The sequence below is a fragment of the Saccostrea cucullata genome, unplaced genomic scaffold (genome assembly GCF_032062105.1).
Source record: "Saccostrea cucullata isolate Sc308-1 unplaced genomic scaffold, CSIRO_AGI_Scuc_v1 ctg508, whole genome shotgun sequence".
In the NCBI taxonomy this organism is placed as follows: Eukaryota; Metazoa; Mollusca; class Bivalvia; order Ostreida; family Ostreidae; genus Saccostrea; species Saccostrea cuccullata.
In genome coordinates, this window is record NW_026924048.1 from 79,467 (window position 1) to 105,757 (window position 26,291).

The window sequence follows — 26,291 nt, forward strand, 5'->3', positions numbered from 1 at the left end:
TTGTCATAGACCTACATCAAAAACTCAGTCATTTCAGATCAGGTACAGGTAGGTAAACACACATACAGACATTGTCATAGACCTACATCAAAAACTCAGTCATTTCAGATCAGGTACAGATAGGTAAACACACATACAGACATTGTCATAGACCTACATCAAATACTCAGTCATTTCAGATCAGGTACAGGTAGGTGAACACACATACAGACATTGTCATAGATCTACATCAAAAACTCAGTTATTTCAGATCAGGTACAGGTAGGTAAACACACATACAGACATTGATGATAAGTTTGCAGAAAATAATGAAAAATGAGTTTTGGGTGAGTCACGTACGTGTGAATATAAAATCTGCAGGTTAAAGACAGATAGTAAGCATATTAATCTTGATGATATTACAGAAAGATTTTTTTCATCAATGAAGAAACACTCTTAGATGAGGTGTGATTTGGTGAAACGAAAATAAACATATACAGTCTCAAGATGTTGGATGAGAGCACACACAACAAAAAAGCCCACACACTCCAACTACAATTTAAACAACTTACCAGTACTCTGCTGTAATAAACAATTTGTTAAAAAAAATGAAATATTGAACATTGTGATTTAATTCTTGACCCATTACTTTTTTTCTTACATGTATTTAATATTTCTTAATACTGTTTGCAATTGCAAATATATGACAATGAAGGCATCTTTTTTAACACATTTACCAGAAAGAAAATGTTATTTGCAATACTTAGGCAAAATATCAACAAAACAATCATTCTTTTACCTTCGAAAGTTTCCTCTATGGCACTAATTTCAGATGTATCGAAATCAGTCATAAAATATTTTGGACTCCATGCAACATTCCATCCTTTAGCAAATGCAGTCCTCTCATTATTGACTTCTTCGTTTCATCTGCAGTAATGAAGCAGCCAACAATAGTGTAACCAACATTGGTGTTGACACATACAAAAATGCTGGTAGGTCATATTTTGTAGTTTTGTATGTTGCATCCAACAAACAGATTTCTTGACCATATATATTGAGTAATCTTTTTTGCCATTCTGTCTGGCCAACAAAGAGGAAATCTTCAGTTCTGTAATAAATTTTCACAACAGTATTAATTCAAAAATAAAAAGATTTATCTTTAAAATTCTGATGACACCTAGAAGTAAAGTTAGACATATATTTTATACATGTAATAGTTGTTATGTTGTACATTTCTTTTACCACGTGATGTTCATTTCTGTTTATCAGTACAAATATTGGTGATATTTGAGAACTTCTTCATAAGATGAGAGAGTTGTAGTGATTTAAAATGTTACATCTTTAAATAAATATGAACAAGATGTGTTTGTGAAACATTATGCACCTGTCAGTAACAAAGTTTGAAAAAGATAGTTTTAGCATAAAGGTCAAAGTTAAGGTCACAAGGTCATTGATCTTGGTGTCTTTTGAAAGAACTTATTTAGTGGAGTATAAATACCAAATATGAAGTTTCTATCTCTCATGGTTCCAAAATTATGGCGAAAGTTTGAAAATGCTATTTTTAGCATATAGGTCACAGTCAATGTCACAAGGTCATTGACCTTGAATGCCCTTGATGTAATTTGAAAGAGCTTTATTAGTGAAGTATGCTTTCTAAATATGAAGTTTTCTATCTCTACTGCTATTTTTAGCATATGGGTCATAGTTAAGGTCATCAGGCCATTGAACTTGATATCATTTGAAAGAGCTTAATTTTTGGAGTATGCATACTAAATATGAAGTCTTTATCACTCATGGTTCAAAAGCTATGGTGAAGGTAAAAGTTGACAACAGACAGACAGACAAACAGACAGGAGAAAAACAATATATGCCCTTGGCGCATAAAATCAGACAGATGCCTGTCAAGTATACTTTTGCTATTAAGTTGCTTTGCAAATTCTCAATATACTTTACTAATGAAATTCAATTAATAATGATTGAAAAAAGAATCCATTCACATACTCAGAGATATAAAGATAGAAGCTGTCTTTTTCATTCATGGACTTATATTTCTCCAACAACTGCTCAAGATTTTCTTTATCATCCTTGGAAAATCTAAAATAGAAATGAATCAAAATGTTTTAAAAACAAGTACACATCATATCTCCTTCTTTCCTTGCATGGCTTTTAAATCAATGAAGCATTAGTGCTAGTAATACATGTACTAGTTAAGGTTAGTGAATTTTATAAATGTCTGGCTATAATATATAACCTAACCTTGTTTGGTTTTTATATGAGTCCATAACATTTCTGATGTCTTTATCTAATGGATAGAAGCGTCTATTCTGTGTGGATGTCTTTCCAAGATCTTTTTTACTAAAACTCTTCAGATGACGCTTCATTTCGGCTACTTTGGTGACGCCTTCATCCATTAGACATTGGATTTTTTTCTTTATTACTTTGTCGACAGGCTGACAAAACCCTGCAAGCTAAAGAATAGGAAAAACACACTTTAAAGATGAAATAACTATAATGACACCAATATACTTTAAAGAGGTCAAAATATATATTCAAAATATATCACAAAAACAAATTTTTATATGTCAATTATTTTAAATACTTGTCCAGTAACATGATTCCTATGATCATCATGGGAAGGAAAAAGTATATGGATCTCCTCTTTCCATGCCACTTTGTTCTTCTTATCTTTAAGGGCTGCTTTAAGTCTCTGTGACTGGTCTTTTCTTTTCCAAATGGAGTCTGGACCATTGATCTGATAATATAAAATCATACAGTTGCTTTTTTTAAAAGTAACCAAAGTACAAAAGTATGCTAATATTAAAAATGATTACTGTCGATATTCTATGCTAATCATTATCTGTGTAATTTCTATATGAAATGTGTTTGTGACACACTGATAAAGATGCCCCCTTAATATGGCAGCTTATGACAAGGGTTGAAGTTTCTAAAATGTGTAACGTTTTTCTCTCTATGGGGTGTTTGTTTCTACCCGCGTCACAAAATATTGTGGATCCCGTGTATAAATTCTGGAACTCTAGATCTTTATAGATCTAACATAAGAACAACGACAAAGTTCGTTTCAACGAGTGTATTAATAATATCCAAGAGTAGTTTTATAAATCAAATCCAAGCTATGTATATCATTACTCACTAACTCTCTCTCCTTATATACCTTGTCTGACACCTAACGTGATTTAGGGCACCTAGTTAGGGCGTTAGGCTCCATCGTTAGGGCACCTGTTAGGGCGTTAGGCTCCATCGTTAGGGCACCCTGTTAGGGCAATCGGCTCCATCATTAGGGCACCTATTAGGGCAATCGGCTCCAAGTATTAGGGCCTCTGCACCATTGTTAGGTGTCAAGACACTTGATACATTTAGGGCATCTGATAAGCGCCATAATTAGGACACTAATTAGGCTCCAAGATTAGGGCACTAATCAGGTACCATGATTAGGGCTTATCAGATAAACAAAATTCTGATCTCTGTTTTATTTATAACAATAACATATTTTTATATAAAACAAAAACATTACATTGGTCCCTCCTTTTGAAATATGACTTCCACTGTCATCAATTTTTAAAACATGAACATGAATTATACGTATAAAATCAAATTACACAAAAGCCAAACAATCAATAAAAAGACAAAAAAGTAAAACAACAAAATTATATCAAATAAAAATGTCACTGGATTAAATCAAAAGTTCATCTCACTGGTAGCTTCACATTGGTCTTTGGATTTCCCCGGCCTTATTTTAAGCACTTCCTCTTCCAACTTCTGTTTTGGGTTTTAGGCCGTATAAAGTTGACTGACACCTGGATTGGGTTGCTCAAAACTCTGGTTAAGGTTAACCGTTGGTTAAATCTCTTATCCAGTGGTTAACTTTTAACCGTTGGTTAAATTCTGTTGCTCAAAATTTTTCCACTGGTTAACTTTGCTATCCAGTTGTTAAATATTGGCTAAAGTTAGCCATTCCACAGAGGTGGGTTAAGTCTCTTAACCAGTGGATAAATATGACTAAAAAATTATTATTTGTTGTAAATTTTGGGAGATAACAAAAGAAACAAAGGCTTATAGATATTGTAACCAAGAATTTAATGTTGATGAATACTTAAAAAGACATATGCAGTAATATAAAGTCAAGTTGACGTGGTTTTGTAGCAATATTAGGCAGGAATAACATCACAGTCAGGGATATGATAGGTTTTTATGTCTTCATCGTCAGTAGAAATGTTTTAAATGGGTTCTTTCAAGGATTAATCTGTTGGCAGTCAAAGGATCTTATCAAGCGGCCTTCCCTTGCTGAAAAATAAATAATTATTATATGTATATTTTAAATAAAAATTATAAATGAATAAAATTGTTGGTCATTTGCATATAGGTCTAATAATGGATATATATAAATTGTTCTTTGGTTACCATACAACAGTATTTAAAATCAATTGAGAATTGACCCCCTCTCTCTCCCCCCCCCCCCTCTGACACACACACTCCTCTCCCTTTTTTAAAGATCTTGCAGTATGTATTTGTTTTTCAAAATAATATTAGTTATCATTTCCTTGCCGATATTTTTATCTGCCTTTCTTGTTGACTGCTGCATTAGATTTTAAATGCGTACCATTTCCTTGATTTTATTATCATTTTGGCAAGGTCTCGGTGAGATAAAGTGAATAAAAATATTTATTCAAAATTAAATCTAGCATTAAATTCTAAATATCTATCCATAGGCATCAGGATTTTTTGTTTGTTTGTTTGTTTTTTTTTTTTGTTTTTTTTTTTGCAAAGATAGACTTGATATAGGCTTTGAAAATTGGGGTTACCTTTTTTCAATTTGTTGGTTTAGCCCCCCTCCTCTACGCAGTACAGTTAAGGTGCGCAATGGAAATATTGACTAAATTTTGTATTTAAAAATGTATTTGTAATCGGGATGGCGATTATTTTTAGTACATTATTTATATCAGATAATTGTAATTATGATTAATAACTACATATCGAGGACGATTATATTTTATATTTAGACTAGTCACGTGATGCGGCAGTCAGGCGATTTTAGCACATTGACTTGAAGTATTGATGTTACATATAAACATCACTAGTGCAAGGGCATAATCAAGTTAAATTTCCAAGTTTAGTATATAAATATTTTCAACACGCATTGTTGTTTCTAAAAAGTGCTGCGATCCTGTCTAAATTCTGCAATTTCATTGTTAAAATTAATCTTGAATGACCGAATGCTGTATTTTTTGCTGCGCAGCGGCATGAAATATTGAAGTAATTAAATTATTTTTAAGATTTCATCAGGATCGCAGCACTTTTCAGCTGCCTTATTACTTCTAGAGCTGAATAGTAAAAGCTTACTATGATCCATTGAGTGAAAGCCCTTGCACTAGGTCGATTTATTAAGACCCTCACGTTACCCTCCGACGTGCTTGCATACAAATATACGGCAGTGTCGATTAAATACGTAATATACAGAAAATATATTATTAAAATAGTGAAGAAGACATTAAATCTAAGTTATTGGCCCATGGAATATCTGTAAAAAATATTTTATTCAATTAGAGAATACATATTTTTTTGAGAAAATAGTACTTGATCTGTTTCTCACTGCATACAAACTACGTCACGGTGTAAGAAATGACGTCATATTGACAAGTGTATTGCGATCAGTGATTTGTTTATAACTTGTTATGTGGGATTTAACTAACGACAAAACAGCACGCTGTAGTAAGTTTTTATGTAGTTTGATGATTTCTTACTGGTTAAATTAACAGATAAACTCATTTTGTGGTATTTTAAAGAAATGTTGTATGACGTATATTGTGTATGATGTCATAGTCAAGTTTTCCCGTACAAATTAGGCCCCGCCTCCTTTTTGTAACCTTAACTGTGCTGCGTACCCCTACCCACATTCAGTTAGCTACTCTACTTTCACAATGCTTCCGATGCATATGCTATCAATATCTTTGTAAAGATTTTGATCTAATTTCTACATATATATTGATGCTAATATTAAAAGGTGTTGTATTTGTAAAATACACTTGGGATAATGCATTTTAGTTACACCGCAAAATTTAATTGTACGGAGCGAAATGCATTAGTGACGAACTCGCTATATCTACTTCCATATTCCATCATGACCTTTCTGTAATATTTAAAAAAAAATGCTACCCACTTTCAGTGTAAGTGCATTGTGATGCAGGATTACATAAATGTGATGAAAGTTATTTCTTGTTTGGAAATATTTGACAAACCACTGGACTGAGATCTTTCTGTCAAGGTATGTATAAAAGCGATAATACAACAAGTGCGAATTTCCTCGAATAATAGCTGACGACGTTTAAATGGTGTAAACAGTAAAGGTGTCCTGACTCCAATCAAATATTATTTAGGTATGAAACGATACAAATTGATGTATTTGCCTCGTAATTATAGCTGTCTTGAGTAGGTATTGTTTTTAAAATACTTTCTGTAAAACTAAGATCTAACAGCTTAACAAGCATCTAGGTTTCTGCAATCATTCTATCCATCTTACCTGTGGTGCTAATCCTTTACCATTCTATGTGTTTACAGTAACTGCATCCTCCACTTGAATTTTCAGCAAAGAATAATCCCAGCTGACTTGTGTGTTCCTCACTTTTTGCGACTAAAGCGTTTGTTTAGTTTTGATACTGTTACATATCGATATTTCTCCACTTCTCCACATACGGTTGTAACGTTAAAACGTCTCACTATTTACTTATTTGATATTTACCATGGTAGCCATTTTTTGGGGTTGACAACTGGACAAGTGTAATGCATTGTGGGATACTAACCAGTGGTTAAATCACTTAACCTGTGGTTAGTTAACCAGAGGCTAATTTTATTTTGAGCAACAAATATTTGACCAGTGGTAAGTTACCCAGTGGAAATAGAATTTAACCAACGGCTAACTTATCCAGTGGACAAATTTAACCAGTGTTTTGAGCAACTCAATCCTGGCCTCTGGCATCAGTCATCTTAGTTTAAATAATTCCATACAGCTCCCTTTTCAACACAATTTTGGTCTCGAGAACTGTTACTTGGTTGAAATCCTCCTCCTTCTCTCTGGTTCCATGGGTTGTAAGGGCGTCCCCTACTCCCTGGTCCTGTACTGGTACAAGTACTTGGGGTTCTCATGTTTTTATAGATACTGTTGAATCCGTCACCCGCGCTTGGAGGTTTGGCAGTATCCGCAGCTGCTATTTCATTATTCCATTCCCCATCTTCAACCTCATACACAGGTCTGTAGCCTGGTTTGGTCTCCTTTATCAATTCTTTTTCCCCAATTCGTAAGCATTCTTCTTGCATCGCATTAAGAACTGCTTCTTGGAGTGTCCTGGGTCTGGTCCGTTTCACTGCGAGTCGAAAATCCTCAGATTGCCCACATTTATCTAAGAAGGTCTGTATAGCATTGTCTTCCACTAAATCTGGATTTCCTGGATAGGCTCTTCGGTAAAGATCTTCGATGGCCTGCCCAAAATCTTGCAAGGACTCACCAGGTCGTCTCTTCCTTAATTTGACATCTGCAATATACATGTATCTTTCTTTCATTGCAGAATGCCCGAATCTTTGATTCATTTTATCCTTAAGTTGCTCATAATCTTTTTGTACAGTAAGGGGCATTCCATAAGCATAGCTCTCGGCTTGTCCTCGCAAGGTGCTAAGCAAAACTCTGCGAGTTTTACTCGGGTCCCCATGAGTTTAATTCTGAGATGTTTTCAAAATATTGTAGAAACTCATCCCAAACATCATCATTGGCCCCTGAGAAGGTCCTCCTTACTGGATATTCATTGGTTCGTTGACCAGCATTTGGTGTCGTAAGACTGTTTGTAGGTGTCCCATCAGTAGTAGGAAATTCAAAATTGTACCCAAGTCCCTGAGGAGACTGATTACCCAAATAAGGAGTAGTGCGTCCAGATTGCCCAGAAACTTTGGGTTCCTGATAGGTACCTGTAGGGGCATTCGGTGCACTACCACCAGTATAGGGTATATCATTAGGTATCAAAATTTCCCTTTCCTTACTGGCATTCAGCAGACCTGATCCTCCATACTTCCATAATACTCTGATTATCATAGCAAGTAATACCATACTTGTTACGGATAACAGAGAAACTACTGGAATTTCTTGAGATTTCTGCACAATCTCATTTTCTGGAAAATAGGTCCATGTCATCACTGTCAGGGAACATCCTATCAAGGTAAAGAGTACCCAAATAAATAGGATTCTCTTTAAGCTTGGTCTTGGATTGTGCTCGTCTTGTACAGAAAGGCCCTGCGAGCTTTGCCCGAACTCCTGAAAGTTAGAACTGTCTGGCATTACTCGACTTGTGAGCTGCAAATCTGTTGTACACCCAGAATTGACCTCTATTCCAGAGTCATTCAGAGGAGTTGGACTGTCAAGGTACTGTCCTACCTTTCTAGGCGTAACTCTCCTCCTTATGATGGGTGTCTCCATTTCAAACTCAGTGCTGTCCCGTTCCTGTGTTACACGTAGAATAATTTCTTTGGATCCCACCGCTGCCACCAATTGTAACGTTTTTCTCTCTATGGGGTGTTTGTTTCTACCCGCGTCACAAAATATTGTGGATCCCGTGTATAAATTCTGGAACTCTAGATCTTTATAGATCTAACATAAGAACAACGACAAAGTTCGTTTCAACGAGTGTATTAATAATATCCAAGAGTAGTTTTATAAATCAAATCCAAGCTATGTATATCATTACTCACTAACTCTCTCTCCTTATATACCTTGTCTGACACCTAACGTGATTTAGGGCACCTAGTTAGGGCTCCATCGTTAGGGCACCTGTTAGGGCGTTAGGCTCCATCGTTAGGGCACCCTGTTAGGGCAATCGGCTCCATCATTAGGGCACCTATTAGGGCAATCGGCTCCAAGTATTAGGGCCTCTGCACCATTGTTAGGTGTCAAGACACTTGATACATTTAGGGCATCTGATAAGCGCCATAATTAGGACACTAATTAGGCTCCAAGATTAGGGCACTAATCAGGTACCATGATTAGGGCTTATCAGATAAACAAAATTCTGATCTCTGTTTTATTTATAACAATAACATATTTTTATATAAAACAAAAACATTACAAATGCAAGTAAAACTCCAAGGTCGAAATTGCTGGTATCCAAAAGAAGGTCCTTTAGCAAGGAATACACCTCTGAAATATAAAAACCCTAGCATGAACTATTCACAAGTTATGGCCAAGGTAAAGTCTCTTTTAAAAGTGGGTGAAAATCTAAAGTCAGGGTTACCACTGAAAGGTTTTGTAACAGTGTATACACCTTAACCTATGATGTAAATAGTAATGTATTTAACTAAAGTTTGAAACCCATCATGTTTTTTTTCAAAACTCAACGGTATAAATTGAATGTGATTATAATGTCAATCGATTATGACGTCACTATCAAACTGCGTAGATCGATTATGCCAAACAATCAATTTTTGGTCACATGACGAACTTGTTTTATGGAAATGTAAAAACGCCTTGTTCAAATAGTGATATATAAGGGAAAACATTTGCAAATGTTAATATTAAACTAGATACGACCTCGTTGCGAGCAACGAGAGGTCTTCCGTCCGTTTTAGGAAAAGAAACCCAAGTAAAATCGAGCTGAAAAGAGATTCAAAATTTTTGTCACAAGGAGCATTGAACCCATGTCGCTATCGTGAATGCGTTTTTTTTTTACCTTTTTAATCCCCGACGCGCTAACCATTAAGCTATTGGGAGTACTGCTCTAAACATACTTGTGTATACTTTTGCAACAGTTCACCTATCTAAGAATTATAAAAAGCATTCATAATTTCGCGCCAAACGCCACGAGTAAATATTCGCGCCTTTTCTTTGGACTGATCTATTTAATAGGTATGATAGCTTCAATTAAATTTTAAAAATAAAACATTCTTAGCGCCTTTATTTTATTTCGACGTTAAGAAAGTATATGTAACACATTATACACATTACATATCGTATCTAGCCCAGTTACACGAAAGCAGTGAAACGGAAATTAAGTTTTAAGATTGACACTCAATTGCAACTTATTACTGTAACGTGTCGGACCTGAGCGGTCAGTAGGTCCGTGCTCGGATTACCGAGTTTTACTGGGGATATGATTGAATGCAATATATACAGATAATAATATGACACCTGCCTGGTGTCTTTAAATCAAATGACCTAAGTGCTTTGTACAATTATATATCTTCAGTTAATACCGGCAACTGCCTGGTGCCATATGACAATTGCCTTACTATACAACTGACTATATAAGTCAACAGCCACCTGCTTGGTGCCTCTTGATTTAGCCATTAACACCTGCCTGGTGTCTTACTGCTTACCAAGTTGCCTATATAACCCTAGCCAAGTAAGAGCTTCTCTGTCCTAATGACAAACCAATAGCTAAAGTCACACGCTATATTTTAACTATTCACTGACTACGCAAACTCTGCACAATCCGATTTGATCGATACACTAATTGGTTTCTGTTCCAAAGTGAAGACACAAGCCAATAGGCTGTCCTGCTACCTTCTACCTCAACTTAATCAATGATAATAAGTTATCAGATATCATATTGATAAAATACAACAGACTGCCTTTCTTTTTGCAACACTATTATCATTTTCTAACAGAACATCATTTATCAATAATACTTGTATAATTCTTTTGTCAATTGACCAATTAATTACACTATTTACATCGATTATCTATTATAATATAAACAAGTAACGGGAGGTAACTCCTCCAACCATTTCACTACTACGTGAGAGTCGAAGTAGTTTCTTGCATTTCATGTATCCTTATGTCAGAATGGTATAATCAAACGCTCAGCTGCCTCCATAAGCCCCTACTCGCGAAATGTCGGAGTAAACAGAGACAGCCGCCATCTTGGGCCCGCTTCAGATTTTCAAATATTAATATCTAGAGTTCAGATTAACCAATATTGAAACAACTTATATAGTAAGAATCAATAGAAGTGTCTCTATTAATATTCCAAAAATAAATGAAAAATATTGAAAAACAAAGAAAGTTGAAAATTTGGACTTTTTGAATTGGCTTCCGGTAGCGACAGGAAGTACTGACGACGAACGAAAAGTTGCGTCCTGGAAAGTATTGATCATCATCTATAAACTCTGAAAGTTTCACATTGATATCTTTTACCGTTTTTGAGTTTAATCGTGGACAAAATGTCGTTTTAAAATCAGGAAAATGGTCCAAAACTTGGCACCAGAGAGGAATTTCCAAAAACTGTCTTGGAACTTTCAAGAGTATCTTACAACACATCTTTCCTGAAAATTTCATGTAATTCTATCCAGTAGTTGTCGAGAAATCGTGTCAGAAAAATAATAATAATAATAATAATAAGAAACAGAGCAATAACTATAAGGTCTTCCGTGAAGACGGAAGACCTTAATTATGTGTTTTGGCACATTTTATATATAGTGAATGATATTATACTGTATAAGCAGAATTTTTAGCGATGATTTAATGTTTGCATTATTAGCAAGGTCGTTGAAATCACTCAGATGGAATATTGCTTCACCAGTAAATTAATTGTGTTTTATTTTAAAAATCTTCTCTAGTAGGCATTTTAAAATCACTATAATTACTTCTTACTAAAAATAAAGTACCAATTTTTAAGGAGGAAATCACTTAATTTGTACAGTATTTCATTTACCAGTCTAACCAATTACATATTGCTTTACAGTTCTCCTTTCTACTTTTCATCTTCCAAAAATTTTCTGAGAGTTAGTAATAGTTAGATCATATTAAATAAAATTTTTAGTGGTTAACAAGGGACGGAGGGAGCGAAGTGACCGAGACCCATTCTTATCCAATAAAATTTTACTTAATATGATCTAACTTACTTAGAACCTATTGCGCCTTTTCATTGGCTTATTAGTCAGCCCGCCTAGTTACAAGAAAAAGAGGGTTAGGTTCTAAATGTAGTTTGAATTTTGTAACATAAAAAACTTGAAATTCTTTTACATTATAGCACAAATAGTGGTGCTTCATATGCTAACAGTATATACGAGAAAACAGAAGCAGTTACTTATTTATATATTACCTTATATTCTGGAAAAATACAAATTCTTTTGGAGTGAATTCTCGCAGGACAATCCTGCTTCTTGGTGTTTTGCAGCAACGTCCTGCCTTTTTGTGTGTAGGAATGGTCTTTTTTTCCTTCCAAAGTCTAGAAATAAAAAATTCCCCATTAGTTATACAGTTTCATATAAACCATTTTCTTATGAAGACATTAATATAATCAGTGTTTTCCCTTTATTTCAAAGTAAAGGGTTAGAGATCAATTGAAACAGGCCAAGGGCTGATGTTTAAGAACAAAATATCTGTGGAATTTACAAAAAAAATTTATTTCAATGCGGCCTTTTTGTTAATTGAAATGGTCAATTTGGCCGGTAGCCGGTTCTTAGGGAAAACACTGATAATAGCTGATAATCATGATAGTACACTTTGGGAATACACAGAAATTAAACTGGCTATATCTATGTATGCTGTGTACCAAACAGAAAAAAAAATGTTTCTATACAATACCATATTTTTTTTTATAGATATGGTAGATATAATGAAATTTTATTCCCATTCTATCATTGGAAAGGCTTTGTCAATTAAATGCATAATCATTAAGAGGACTGAATATCTAAATATTTATCTTATAGTACTTGAACTATTGTCATGTATAGATTTATTTCATAAACTTTAATTTAGCTTCAACAAAAGTTAAAATTATAGCATTGAAAAAAAATCAGTCGATACCCAACTCTATATTTTGTGTATAGAATTTAAGACACCTTTTCCAACTGATACTTCTGCTTTTGCTTCACATTTCGGTCTGGACCAAACTGACACTCTCGTACATCCCATCCTAATATTATAAAAGGGGTTCCATTGTACTGAATCTTTGGTCCTTCCCCACGACTAACATCTTCCCATTTTACTTTGTGTTCAGCTAAGCCTGTTAGTAAAATAATATGCAATGAATGGTATTTTCTTAATTAACATTATTTTCTTAATAATAATTATACTCCAATAACTTGTTTGAATAATTTTTTAACACTCTGAATATTACACTGTTACATACAGTAAACATTTTCTTTACAATAAAACATACTGAATAACAAAAGAGACTTGCCGTTTATGTCTTTTCTGAATCCCTTATTCCGACGAAATATAGTAAAAGTTGTTACTGTCTCAACTTCAAAATCCGTTATTCGTTTTTCAGCGTCATCGAGAGATGTGACAACAACGTGAGGCGAAGCTTCAGCCATTCCGTTACTGTAATTTGATACTGCATGTGTGCATGATGTACATGCAGATGATAAATAATTATTTTCGCAACCAAGGGTCACATAAATCAATTAAACATTCACATATCAACATATCATATATGACGATTCATACCCTGTTCAAACATGCTTTCAAAATGTTGACTGAATTCATAATTGACAGAAACCCTCCAAAGTAAAGCTGGAATTATTTGTTGCCCGAACCCGATGTAATTATCTAGAGGTGTTCCGAAAAGCGACCTCCCTGTAAGTGATCCACCAATGTGTCATCTCCCGAGGGAGATGACAATAAATCTCTTGAATGGCTTACATAACAATTTTGGGTGTACTTATATCTAAAAACATTTTGAAATTAATGTAACTATTTTTTACATAATACCAAGAGAAACAGGACATATATTTGAGGAACGTGTCGTCTGACCTTAAGCTACAAGAATTAAATTTTGTTGAAAACTTTTCAATACATAACCAAATATTACAAATTACATGTACAGGGTGTCCCAAAACATATGTTATACTATTAAATTGTTATAAAAATTTTATGCCTCACGTTATATGAATAAAATCTAAGATACATAATAAAATTGTTATGAATTTTCTGTCAAGCAAACATGTGTCACAATTTCCTTATTTGTTATCAATACTTTTTGTTTAGAATAACATATGTCATTTTACATCTTCTAAATGAGGTCCCATTAAATTAATACTGTTTGAACACGATTTGTGTTTATTTTATTTTATGATGTTAGTTTCAAAAGCTATTAGGAGAATCTTACATAAGAAAACTAGATGGAAAATATTGTAGTGTGTTTTCAGTTATGAATTTGAATGCCTTATATAATAATAAAAATATAAGTAAAGTGTAAGAACTGAATTCAAATTTTTCACAATTTATTACCGAAAACTAGAAAATAAAAAAATTACACAGAAAAAATAAAATAAAGATTTTTTACTCAATTTTTTTCGTTGTGGTCTTTCATGTGAAAAAAAAACTTCCAAACGCTGATTTAAAATATTTTGATGCTTTTCATCAAGATAAGGTGATTATTTATCAAGCACATTCTCATGTTGAGAATTTGTTCGAGATATTACTCAATAACGTGATATTGAATTTGTGAATTACAAGAATTTGTCATTGAAGTAAAGGTACTTAAACAAGTTTCCTCACACAAAAATAAGGTACCTTGCCTAGTATTTGGACAAGATACCACAGGGTTATTTTTTTTATAACCCTTATGGATAATATCTTGAATGGATTACATAACAATTTTGGGTGTACTTATATCTAAAAACATTTTGAAAACAATGAAGAAATCAGAAAGAATGATAAATATATAACTATCTCTTTTTTTTTTTACATAATTTCAAGAGAAACAGGACATATATTTGAGGAACATGTCGTCTGACCTTAAGCTACAAGAATTAAATTTTGTTGAAAACTTTTCAATACATAACCGAAGTGTTACAAATTACATCTACATTACTCTGTCACATGTGTAATTTTATTATGTATCTGACACATTATTGCATTAAAATTCTCTATAAAAGGAAGTATTGAACAGGAGTTATATTCATTATCGATGCGATATTCTAATGTCAGTAATGACTGGTTCTCTGAGTCTCGTTTTCCTTCTGGTTGTCTGCTTCGCTGTTGCTGCTTCAGATGACCACCTTCACCCCAATATTAATGTGGCGTATGGAAAGTCGGCGACTCAAAGTTCCGATTGGAATTCTGTATTAAATCCAGCATCGAATGCTATAAATGGTGACCTAAGAGACTCCTCTGCTACCAATAAATTAAAGAAAGATCCCCATGGCTGCGGATTGATCTTGGAAGGAACTATGAAGTTCACGAAATAGAGGTCTTTACCAGACCAAACTGCTGTGGTAAGTAATCAACAATTAGATATTAAACACTCTAAAAGTTAGTTAAATATAGTTTTGAGAAGTTTTTTTTCAGGAAATTTAATGTTCAAAGCGTTGAGACTACAAACTTATATATATATATTCATATATATATGAAATTTTGAAACTGCATTTTCTTAATTATATATATATATACATAAGAAAAAGAAAATGCAGTTTCCAAATTTCCTTTAACACAAGCGCTTCCTGGATTTCATAATCCGTACATAAATGGAACTGATTGTTTTATTTGGTAACGTTTACCATGACGTCATTTTCTTATTTCTAAAGTAAAAATAAAAAAAAAGATTGTAAATGCATTAGAAGTATTTTTTCCCTCTGTTTTGTATTTTTATTGTATCATCGTATTTTACATACAATATAGGTGGTCGACTTCACAACGTAGACGTCAGAGTTGGTAAAACAGCGAATTTCAATGATACGGTCTTATGCGGTCATTTCCAAGGACCTGCACACGTTGGAGAAAAGTTTTCTGTATGGTGCCCTTCTGAAACAGTTGGAAGATATGTACAGATACAGATCATGGGAGGATCAGAGACTCACTTAGACCCGGCAGAGGTTGCTGTTTGGGGACATTTGTAATTCATCAAAGAAAAATCAATAAACTAAATTTGCATGAAATGTGAAATTCTTATATTAATTTTTTTCAGTTCAATATCAATCATGATAATTGAATTTGATAAGAAAAACAAGAGGCCCATGGGCCGCATCGCTCACCTGAGCACTGTGGCTAGGAAAAAGTAGAAATGGGTTTATTATTGAAAAGCTTAAATCTTAAAGTTGTCCCATGACCAATCATGGCTTTGCTATTCTTGACAAGAAGATTTTTAAAGAATTTTCCTCTATATTTCTATGTAAAACTTTGGTCGGCCATTGTGGCCCCGCCCTACCCCCGGGGGTCATGATTTGAACAAAATTGAATCTACACTACCAGGACACTTCCATATAAATATGATCAATTACGACTTTACTATTCTTGAGAAGATGATATGATTTTTAAAGAATTTTCCTATAAATTTTTATGTAAAACTTTGGTAGGCCATTTTGGCCCCGCCCCTACCCCAGAAGGTCATGATTTGAACAAACCTTGAATCTACACTACCTGATGCTTCTATATAAATATGACCAATCATGGCTTTGTTACTATTGAGAAGATTTTTAAAGAATTCCTATATAGTTCTATGTAAAACTTTGGTCGGCCATTGTGGCCCCGCCCTACCCCCGGGGGTCATGATTTGAACAAACCTTGAATCTACACTACCTGAGGATGCTTCCATATAAGTTTTATCTTTCCTGGTACGGTGGTTCTTGAGAAGAAGATTTTTAAAGAATTTTCCTATATATTTCTATGTTAAACTTTGGTGGGCCATTGTGGCCCCGCCCTACCCCCGGGGGTCATGATTTGAACAAACTTGAATCTACACTACCTGAGGATATTTTCCTATAGGTGTCATCTTTCCTGGCAGAGTGGTTCTTGAGAAGAAGATTTTTAAAACATGCCACCAAATTTTTATTAATTCCCAATTATCTCCCCTTGAATGAAGGCTTGGCCCTTCATTTGAACAAACTTGAATCCCCTTTATCCAAGGATGCTTTGTGTTGCAAGTTTGGTTGAAATTGACCCAGCGGTTCTTGAGAAGAAGTCGAAAATGTGACAGACAGACAGACAGCTGGACGGACAGACGGACTACAGACAAAATGTGATCAGAAAAGCTCACTTGAGCCTTCGGCTCAGATGAGCTAATAAGGACGATTTTATCCATTATTGCCACACTTTTTTTCTTTTAACGCTCTAAATACCATTTATAAGAGTGAAGAGAATCTGTCTCATTAGACAGTGGAGTATTGTATGCAAACAAAGAGGTAATTACTTAAAACTGAAAAGAGCAGAAATGCAGTTTAACTATAAATAATAAAAAATGGAATAACAAGCAATCAAGGAATAAATAAATTCAAGAATGAAAATATAAATCACTCAAACTTGCACGCAACTTTTTACGTCAAACACCGTTCAGGCCCGATGGCTGGTTGCGTTTCATTGACGATAGAGGGATGAAGTGATTGGGATGTGGCGAGAGCCTCGAGTCATTCATTTCGTTTTCCAACAACTTCCATCAAATTCACAGTAATGAGGTCATCAATACCGGTATTAAAAATTCATTTTTATTTTTTTTGAAAAATTAAATGAATGTACCTAAAAAGAGTGGGACATTCTTATGTGCCTGGCGACACTTTTAACACGTACCTACAGTTAACATATATACGTATAATTAAGGAATCAAAGCCTAGTTAGTATAGTATGCCAGGGCATCAATGATAGTAGGAAACATGGGATAATTTTGCATAACTGTCGAAGTCCGCTATGCATAAATTATCCCATGTTTCCCACTATCTTTTATGTCCCTGGCATACTATACTAACTAGACAGTGATTCCTTATAGTATATTTCAATCCAATCAAAAAAAATTGTAGATTTAGACTTTAAATTTGTAGACATAGATTTAAATTACACGAGGACTCTCATACCAATTCCAATAGTCCTCATCCTTTGACATCAAAAACAAAGACAGCCGCACGAGATCTACATGCATATCTGGCCTCCTTAGCGTCAAACACAGAGACAGATTCGCACGAGATTTACTAGCATATTAGGCCACCTTCGCTCCTGACCTATCGACCTGCTGAATTTATATTCCTATAAATTATCAAGAAATCAACTCCGCTAACTCTCAAAGAGTTATCACAAAGAAAAAAGTAAGGATGAAAATAGTGATTGTAATAGACTGAAATAATAAGGATACAGATTATAAGTACGATTATGTTGGATTGTAAAGAAATGTTTTGCAACTTTCATGATATGACATTAGCTTTACCGTTGTTATTTTCACATTATGACGTCAAATTACATAAGGGCCCTTTCCGCATTGGATTTCATTGGATGGCTCCATGCTACAGAGAAGAGCTGTTGTTCAGTGTATGTAATCAAGCATGGCAGTTGACGACGAGGCAGTTTTGATTTATGAATAAGGATATAAATAATTTATTTTCGATATATAATGACTGAAGAACATAACTTACAACGCTTTGCAAAGTTTATCCTTATATATATCTTATAAATTGATTAATGTCATAAAACATAAAGAACCAAGAGCCACAACGGTCATCTGAGATAACTTTGGCTTTGATTTCCCGCCCGAAAAAAAAATATTACTCCTTATTTTTTGCCTTTTATGACTCCACTATATACACAGGGGGTGTGATTTGAACGGAAATTGATCTATGTTACAATATTATATGGATCCAGTCAACCCTGAAAACCATGATGAAATGTTTCATAATCAACACTATCTTCTGGAATCTTTAATATAAGGTTCCCCTTTTCCAGGCTAGTGGTTCTTGGAATCACATTTTAAACAACATTCCAATATTTTTAAGCCAAACTTTACTATTGTTGCCCCATCCTTTACCCAGGGGGCCATGATTGAAAAATATAGAAACAATACTACATCAAGAATGTTTCGCATACGTTTTTGCTTTTCTTGTCCTGAAATTCTTAAGTAGATTTTAAAAGATTTTTATCCATATTTCAAAGATTTTAAATGTCTTTTCCTAATTTTTTTTTCAATGTTATACATATACTTTGATTCCCTATTCTGTCCCCTTTTCCCCTCTTATGAACCATTTAGAATCTACGATACCTTAAAAATCTGTCCATGGGTTTTTGAGAAAAAGATTTTGAAAGATTTTTCCTAAATACAATGTATTTCAATGTAAAACTTTGATTTCTTATTCCGACCCAACCCTCGGCTTACACCTTGCCATAATTCGAACAATTTAGAATCTATACTACCTTTGAAAGTCTTTACATAAGATTCCCCTATATTGATCCAGTGATTTTTGAGGAAAAGTTTCTTTTTGCTGACCTCATCCTATTTTTGCGTTTTCTTCATCACCCCCCCCCCCCGGAAATGGCACTTTATTTGAACAAATGAGAATTCCCCTTACCAAGGAATACTTTTCATCAGTATTGGTCAGAACTCGTTCAGCTTTTTTTGAAAACAAGTCGAAAATGTGAAATGTTCAGAGACGTACGAACAGCTGAACAGACGGATGGACCCTTATAAAAGGAAATCAGAAAAAAAAATCCTTTGAGCTTTCAGCTCAGTTTAGCTACGAGGGTTGTTCAGAAAGTTCGTGGACTATTTCAATATTCATTCTGCTTCTTTCAAGAAATTTAAAATAAGCATGATATTAAGTGTAAAAATATACATTTTTGTGAATGTGTGAAGTTTCCTTCCAGTCGATTTAACAGAAACCAATTACTTCATTTTAAAAATAAAATGTTTTGCACAAGCGGAGCACAGTAAACCGAAATGAGACGTCAAAACAGTGCCTCAAAATTTCTAAATAATACTATCCTTATACATTTCACACAGTATAGTCCAATACCAACTCATTAAAAAACATTTTCTTTACTTGACATTTATTCTTTTAACTGTTGTTCTCGTTGTATAATTTCCTTTGTCAATGTTTTATTTTATTTTAAGGTCAGCACTTCTGAAGCCTATATGTCTTTCCAAAATGTTCCAAAATGACGATTTTAAATGTCGTTTCCTAATTTTTTTTTCAATGTTATACATATACTTTGATTCCCTATTCTGTCCCTTTTTCCCCTCTTATGAACCATTTAGAATCTACGATACCTTAAAAATCTGTCCATGGGTTTTTGAGAAGAACATTTTGAAAGATTTTTCCTAAATACAATGTATTTCAATGTAAAACTTTGATTTCTTATTCCGACCCAACCCTCGGCTTACACCTTGCCATAATTCGAACAATTTAGAATCTATACTACCTTTGAAAGTCTTTACATAAGATTCCCCTATATTGATCCAGTGATTTTTGAGGAAAAGTTTCTTTTTGCTGACCTCATCCTATTTTTGCGTTTTCTTCACCCCCCCCCCCCCCCCCCCCCGGAAATGGCACTTTATTTGAACAAATGAGAATTCCCTTTACCACTGAATACTTTTCATCAGCATTGGTCAGAACTCGTTCAGCCTTTTTTGAAAACAAGTCGAAAATGTGAAATGTTCAGAGACGGACGAACAGCTGAACAGACGGATGGACCCTTATAAAAGGAAATCAGAAGAAAAAAAATCCTTTGAGCTTTCAGCTCAGTTTAGCTACGAGGGTTGTTCAGAAAGTTCGTGGACTATTTCAATATTCATTCAGCTTCTTTCAAGAAATTTAAAATAAGCATGATATTAAGTGTAAAAATATACATTTTTGTGAATGTGTGAAGTTTCCTTCCAGTCGAATTAAGAGAAACCAATTTACTTCATTTTGAAAATAAAATGTTTTGCACAAGCGGAGCACAGTAAACCGAAATGTAACGTCAAAACAGTGCCTCAAAATTTCTAAATAATACTATCCTTATACATTTCACACAGCATAGTCCAATACCAACTCATTAAAAAACATTTTCTTTACTTGACATTTATTCTTTTAACTATTGTTCTCGTTGTATAATTTCCTTTGTCAATGTTTTATTTTATTTTAAGGTCAGCACTTCTGAAGCCTATATTTCTTTCCAAAATGTTCCAAAATGACGAACTTTTTATTTTTCTTTTATAATTTTTTTTTTCAAGATGTTTACAGTAAAATTGTTTCGTCACAGATTATCCTTGTCCAATACAAAGTCTCTGTCACTAAAATACCGCATGTAACATTTACACACACATGCACGACTGACATGTTGTTTTCTACAATATTTTTAGAGTTAATTCAGGATTTTACCCAAGCATATCACAAAATCGCATCATTATCTTCTGCTCCGTGACGTTCTAAAACGTACGTCAGTTTACCTTTAATCTCAAAATGATTTCTTTTAGACGATGCAAAATGTTGAGCCATAATTTAAAATATTAATCGATGTAACAGGTCCTAATTTAACCGTTTCTGATTTTTTCTTGTTGTTTCTGTAACAGGACTGGGGGTTATCAAATGAAGAATAACTGCCTGTTGAGGGTTCTGACAAGACTTTATTTACCAGATGTAACGGAAATGATGAAAATAACCCTGCAATATTAACAATATAACAAGTGTAAATATTTAAGCATAAAAACACAATGATTGTAAAGGGATATAATTCATTACACATAGAAAATACATATATTTCTCCGCAATTACATATCAATCAATATTCATCATAAAACTTTACAATAAATATCATCATAATGTATTTGAACATTATATATTACTGAATAATCATAAAACTATGGACATACCATTCTATGGGAATAGGTGTGTACAGCATGCGCAGCAATGCTGCAGATTTACAAATCATACAGTCTGAGTGGTCTGTAAACAATTACACAATATATTACACACCAAATCATAAAAATATATGTTACCTTAAACATGTATAACAACTAGAGGTACTGTGAGCAATGGGCTCACTAAATGATACCCCCCGCCTCCCATATGTGTATAAATGGCAGTGTACATGTTTTGCTATTGGAAACCCAAAATATGTGTCGGATCAAAAAGTAAAATAGGAGGTGCACAATAGCAATATGTAACTAGAGCAAGTAGATCTTCCGTCCTGTTTTGACCGGAAGTGACGTCAACAAAAGAAAGCAATGAGCTAAGTCGTCTCCAGTCACTTCATAATTTCAATTTTGCATCAAAACCTTTAAAAATAAGCTATTTTTGGCTACTTCCGGTTTGACCGGAAGTGATGTCGACGGACACAAAATTAAGTTTTATGCTTCCAGTGACATATGTTACCCAAAAACTTGTCAAGAACGGTAAAAATATGACTTTTCTGACGACTTCCGGTTTGACCGGAAGTAACGTCACCGGACGCATTTTGACGACTTCATTAGATTGAGCTTGACATTTTGAACAACTTTGCTTCTTGGACGTATTACAAATTCTGAGTTAATTCTCAATACTTTTTGAGATATCTGGAAAAAACTTTTGGCCCCTCTAGATCCCTTAATTTAGGGGTCAGCCCTATTTCCGAGATATCATTTGAAAGAACTTATAATTCTGCCCAAATGTTGTTCTATATGTCTTAACAAAATATTTTTAGTTTAGAAGATATAAAGCAAAATATGAGTAATTAGCTCTTTTAGGCGTTCTAATTTTTGACCCCTATATAGCGCCATTTTGAATAGAGAAATCGAAAAACAAAAACCAATGTGCACAACTTCAATCCTTATAGTATCTAAAATCAGTAGAGTTTCTGCTCCAGCTTTAGCCGTCTCTGAGCCTTTGTCTGGAAACGAAAGCCTATAAATTTCCATTTAAAGGGAAATAAGTCAAAACCGGAAGTGACTTTTTGAAATTTTTGACAGCATTCTTATAGAGTTTAGTAACTTCTAATGCCTCCGAAAATTTGAGGGAAATCAATTGAGAAATGAGTGAGATATGAGGCTTCAAAGTTGGCGTCTAGGAAGTAGAAGAAAAACTAGAGCCGAGCTCGTTGCAAAGCAACGAATAGGTCTTCCGTTGGAGCTACGGACTAGAAGACGTAACCTTGAGTCGAGGTCAAAAGCCACATACTAAAGATTGATTGATTGATTGTATATTGTTTAACGTCCCTCTCGAGAATTTTTCACTCATATGGAGACGTCACCGTATGCCGGTGAAGGGCTTCAAATTTTGACCTTTACTCGGCACTCAGGGCCATTGAGCAGTGAGGGATCTTTATCTCGCCAACGCCTGCCGCTGACACGGGGCCTCGGTTTTTAAGGTCTCATCCGAAGGACCCGCAACTTTCACTTCAAAGTACCGAGCGCATGGCCAAGGAACAGTTGCTACCCACTTTAACGACTAGGTCAGTCGCGGCCGAGATACGAACTCACAACATCCCGATCACGCAGATACTAAAGATATACAAGTAAAAAACCTTGTAAGAGAAGCAACTTACAATGTTTCGCTAGGAAAAAGACTGTAAAGGAATACTAGTATGTGTGACCTTGATCTTTCCAAATGACCTTGTGCTAAGCAATAAATAACTCTCGTTAGAGCTAAAATTGAGATAAAAAGAATTATGTTCAAAAATGGTGATGCCATTAAATAGCTCTCATCAGTATGCATCAACATGTGAAGTTTGATAACACCATTTTGAATGGTATGTTTAAAACTGAGCTAAACACTAATTTAAGAAAAGTGAGGTATATACATGTATATAAAGTCAAGTTTAAAAAAATGTTAATGCAATTGCATAACTCTAATTAATTTCTATCAGTATTAAAAGATTGATAAAAATATCTTCGATAGTTTGTTTGAAAAGATATTTTTATCAAAGCTTTGAACTGAGATAAAGGCAAAGTGTGACAGAAGGAGAGACGGAAGGACAGAAAGTAGAAAGGATGGAAGACGTCCGACAAACACCAAATGCCTTGGCCATATTCATGGCAGGGCATAACATGTCATGTATGATTATTGGTTTACATAAAAAAGGTCGTAACTTTCAGTCTCGGAATTCAACCCCTAAACTACATGTATACATGCATGTACAAAAACAAATCAACCGACTGACATTCTCTGCTTAGAAGGAAGACATTGTATTCATATTAAGGGATTGGGTACTTATAGTGATGAGAGGAATTAAACCACCTGTCGGTCCATGGAACATTATTTTGGAATGTCTGTATACAGCTGCGTGGCTTTTCTTAGAATGAAATTAGTATTTTTTTAAATATCTAAATAATTCTTTTATTGACGCCGTGATATATTTGATAGGCAGTCTGGCTGTATAATAGCTGTTCGGATATAGTGCCGTTTGAAGGTTCAACACCTTTCTTTCAATATAACCAAAGGTTCTAGTGATCTTTTTTCCGTATAGTTGAAATGCATGGGAGAAAGAAAAAACGTGGGGTCGTTCAAAAACAATTTAATGAGTTGTGTTTTTCATCTACACAGACACTTTTTTCTTCTGGTTTTCCTTTTTTGTGAATTGCCGTTTATTTTGTTTACAAGCTTGTGTTCATACCGCTGTTCATACGCACAACCAATGTGAGAGGAGAAAATCAAGACGTCGTCAAGCAACAATGACTGACCAGATGGACGTTTATATACATTGTAATCATTATACAACCAAATATCAGAGCGAATCGATAATTTAAGTACCTAGTTAAATACAGAGGAATCCAATTATTAAGGAAAGAATATTTAATTTATATTTTATGATAAATAGGCAATAACGAATTTTCTAATTTTGTAAAATCGTATTCTGAAAGCTCTGAATGTATATGTTTGGCCGCTCTTCTATGTAAAAGTTCATACATATAAAACATGTAATTATTATCGGCTGCGGTAGCGGCCAATCTTTTTGTGATTGTGTTAGAGAGTGCACATGGGATAATGAGACTTTTTTTTTTATTACTTCAATAAAATAATTCATAAATTATAACAAGTAAAAATCATGCGTAAAATATTTTAAAAACTTGCTTAAACTTAATATTAAATGTTGAAATATATTTTAATTTCATTGTCATTAATATCTCATGATCATCGATAATTTATGGTCATATAAAAAGAGTTTACATCAGATACTCCCAAGCCTGATGGTATGTAAGATTTGAAAAGAAATCTCTTGATTTTCCGGATAATGATGATGTGGTTAAAGTGCATGGTAAATAAAAAAAATGAGGAGTTTTTCAACTTCTAGTAAAAATTGTTTTGAATTTGCTCTACATCTACAAATGACACAAAGATCATAAAGATATATATTTTTTTAATTTGTACTGCGGTTTGCAGCATAGCCTGCTCTGCAGAAACCATGAGCATTATCACATAATCAAGATCCAGGGTATCGAGGCTCGGACAGGCCTACACCTTCATTTTGATGACAATAAATTCTTCTTATACATCAATGAACATGATTTTTTTTAACATCGTTAAATCTATTTATGAGCAAATGTGGTAAAATTATTTTTTATTTTGCTTGGAAAACAGCCTGAAATAGAATTGAAAATCTATTTCAGCTTTGAATATCTTGACGTGCTTTCCTTGCGTGTGAAAGAATTTTTTTGCTTTGCAGCCAATTTGATGATTTGCATCAATTAAATTCGTACTGACATTGTACATGTACAGGCATGTAAAATATTCTGTTTATTGGACGAAATAGTATACCATTCTGTACAATATCATTTTAAGTTTAGTAGCAAATAAGTGCTTGATATCATGTTGGATTTCCCCCTGTGAATTAGAAACGTTAACTCCACTTACAATTATCATGCATGCATACATGTAGTTTAAGATTCATAAAACAATTTCCACTTCGATAAATACAGGAAAAAATGGTGTAAACCTAGCTTGTGTGTTTTTTTTCGGCTATCAAATGGCATAAAACTTGAAATGAATAAATGCACAAGCGATTACGATTGATTAAAACAAGCTGAAATAGAGTGAAATTGAATGATATGAAAGGAGTCGACATGATTTCAAACCCAATTTTCCATTTGTAACTATCGTAGTACACAACGGATTTTCAAATCGACATACCCGCTGCTATCTGCGGACACGTGCTTGTAAATGAGGACTGGGCTACAAAATTTTAGACACAAAGCGACAAAGCTGGATGTAAACTGTTTATTACAAATACGTGAATAATAGTATATTTTAAAGTATTTTTTTAACGTTCAATGTTTATTTATATAAAAAAAAATATAACGGAAAAACGAAAGACTGACGGTAAAAATAAAACGTACACAATAGTATATTACGTATCACAAGACTTCCATCACTAATTATGATTATTTGCCGAAGCCCCTTTTCAATTACAATTTAAATGAAATACATTAACACGGAATAGAGAAATAATTTTGCGTGAACAGGCCAAAGAAAGCAACCACAATTCAAAATGATTTATGCACCAGTGTTTCGAATTACGATTAAATGAGAGATCGGTGAAGTATTCTTATTGATTCGATAAATTAAAAACATGATTTTCTATAAATTGATAGGTCTTTGTACACAGTGGATTTTAAACACGATCACAGACACTTGCTTTGTTTACGACAGGTGGCTGGTACACTAGT

At 34.0% G+C, this 26,291-nt stretch overlaps 1 protein-coding gene across 1 annotated transcript; it reads right to left on the reverse strand.

Annotated features, from left to right (window-relative positions):
* Nucleotides 1-874: 874 nt before the first annotated feature.
* On the reverse strand, nucleotides 875-13,506 carry LOC134265575 (calcium-responsive transcription factor-like). Its single transcript, XM_062747800.1, has 7 exons — nucleotides 13,158-13,506; nucleotides 12,817-12,980; nucleotides 12,075-12,200; nucleotides 2,579-2,731; nucleotides 2,236-2,447; nucleotides 1,981-2,073; nucleotides 875-1,087 (listed from the first exon to the last, which is right to left on the reverse strand). Exons 1-7 carry the CDS (start codon nucleotides 13,291-13,293, stop codon nucleotides 886-888), a joined length of 1,086 nt encoding a protein of 361 aa, XP_062603784.1. The 5' UTR covers nucleotides 13,294-13,506; the 3' UTR covers nucleotides 875-885.
* Nucleotides 13,507-26,291: the final 12,785 nt, after the last annotated feature.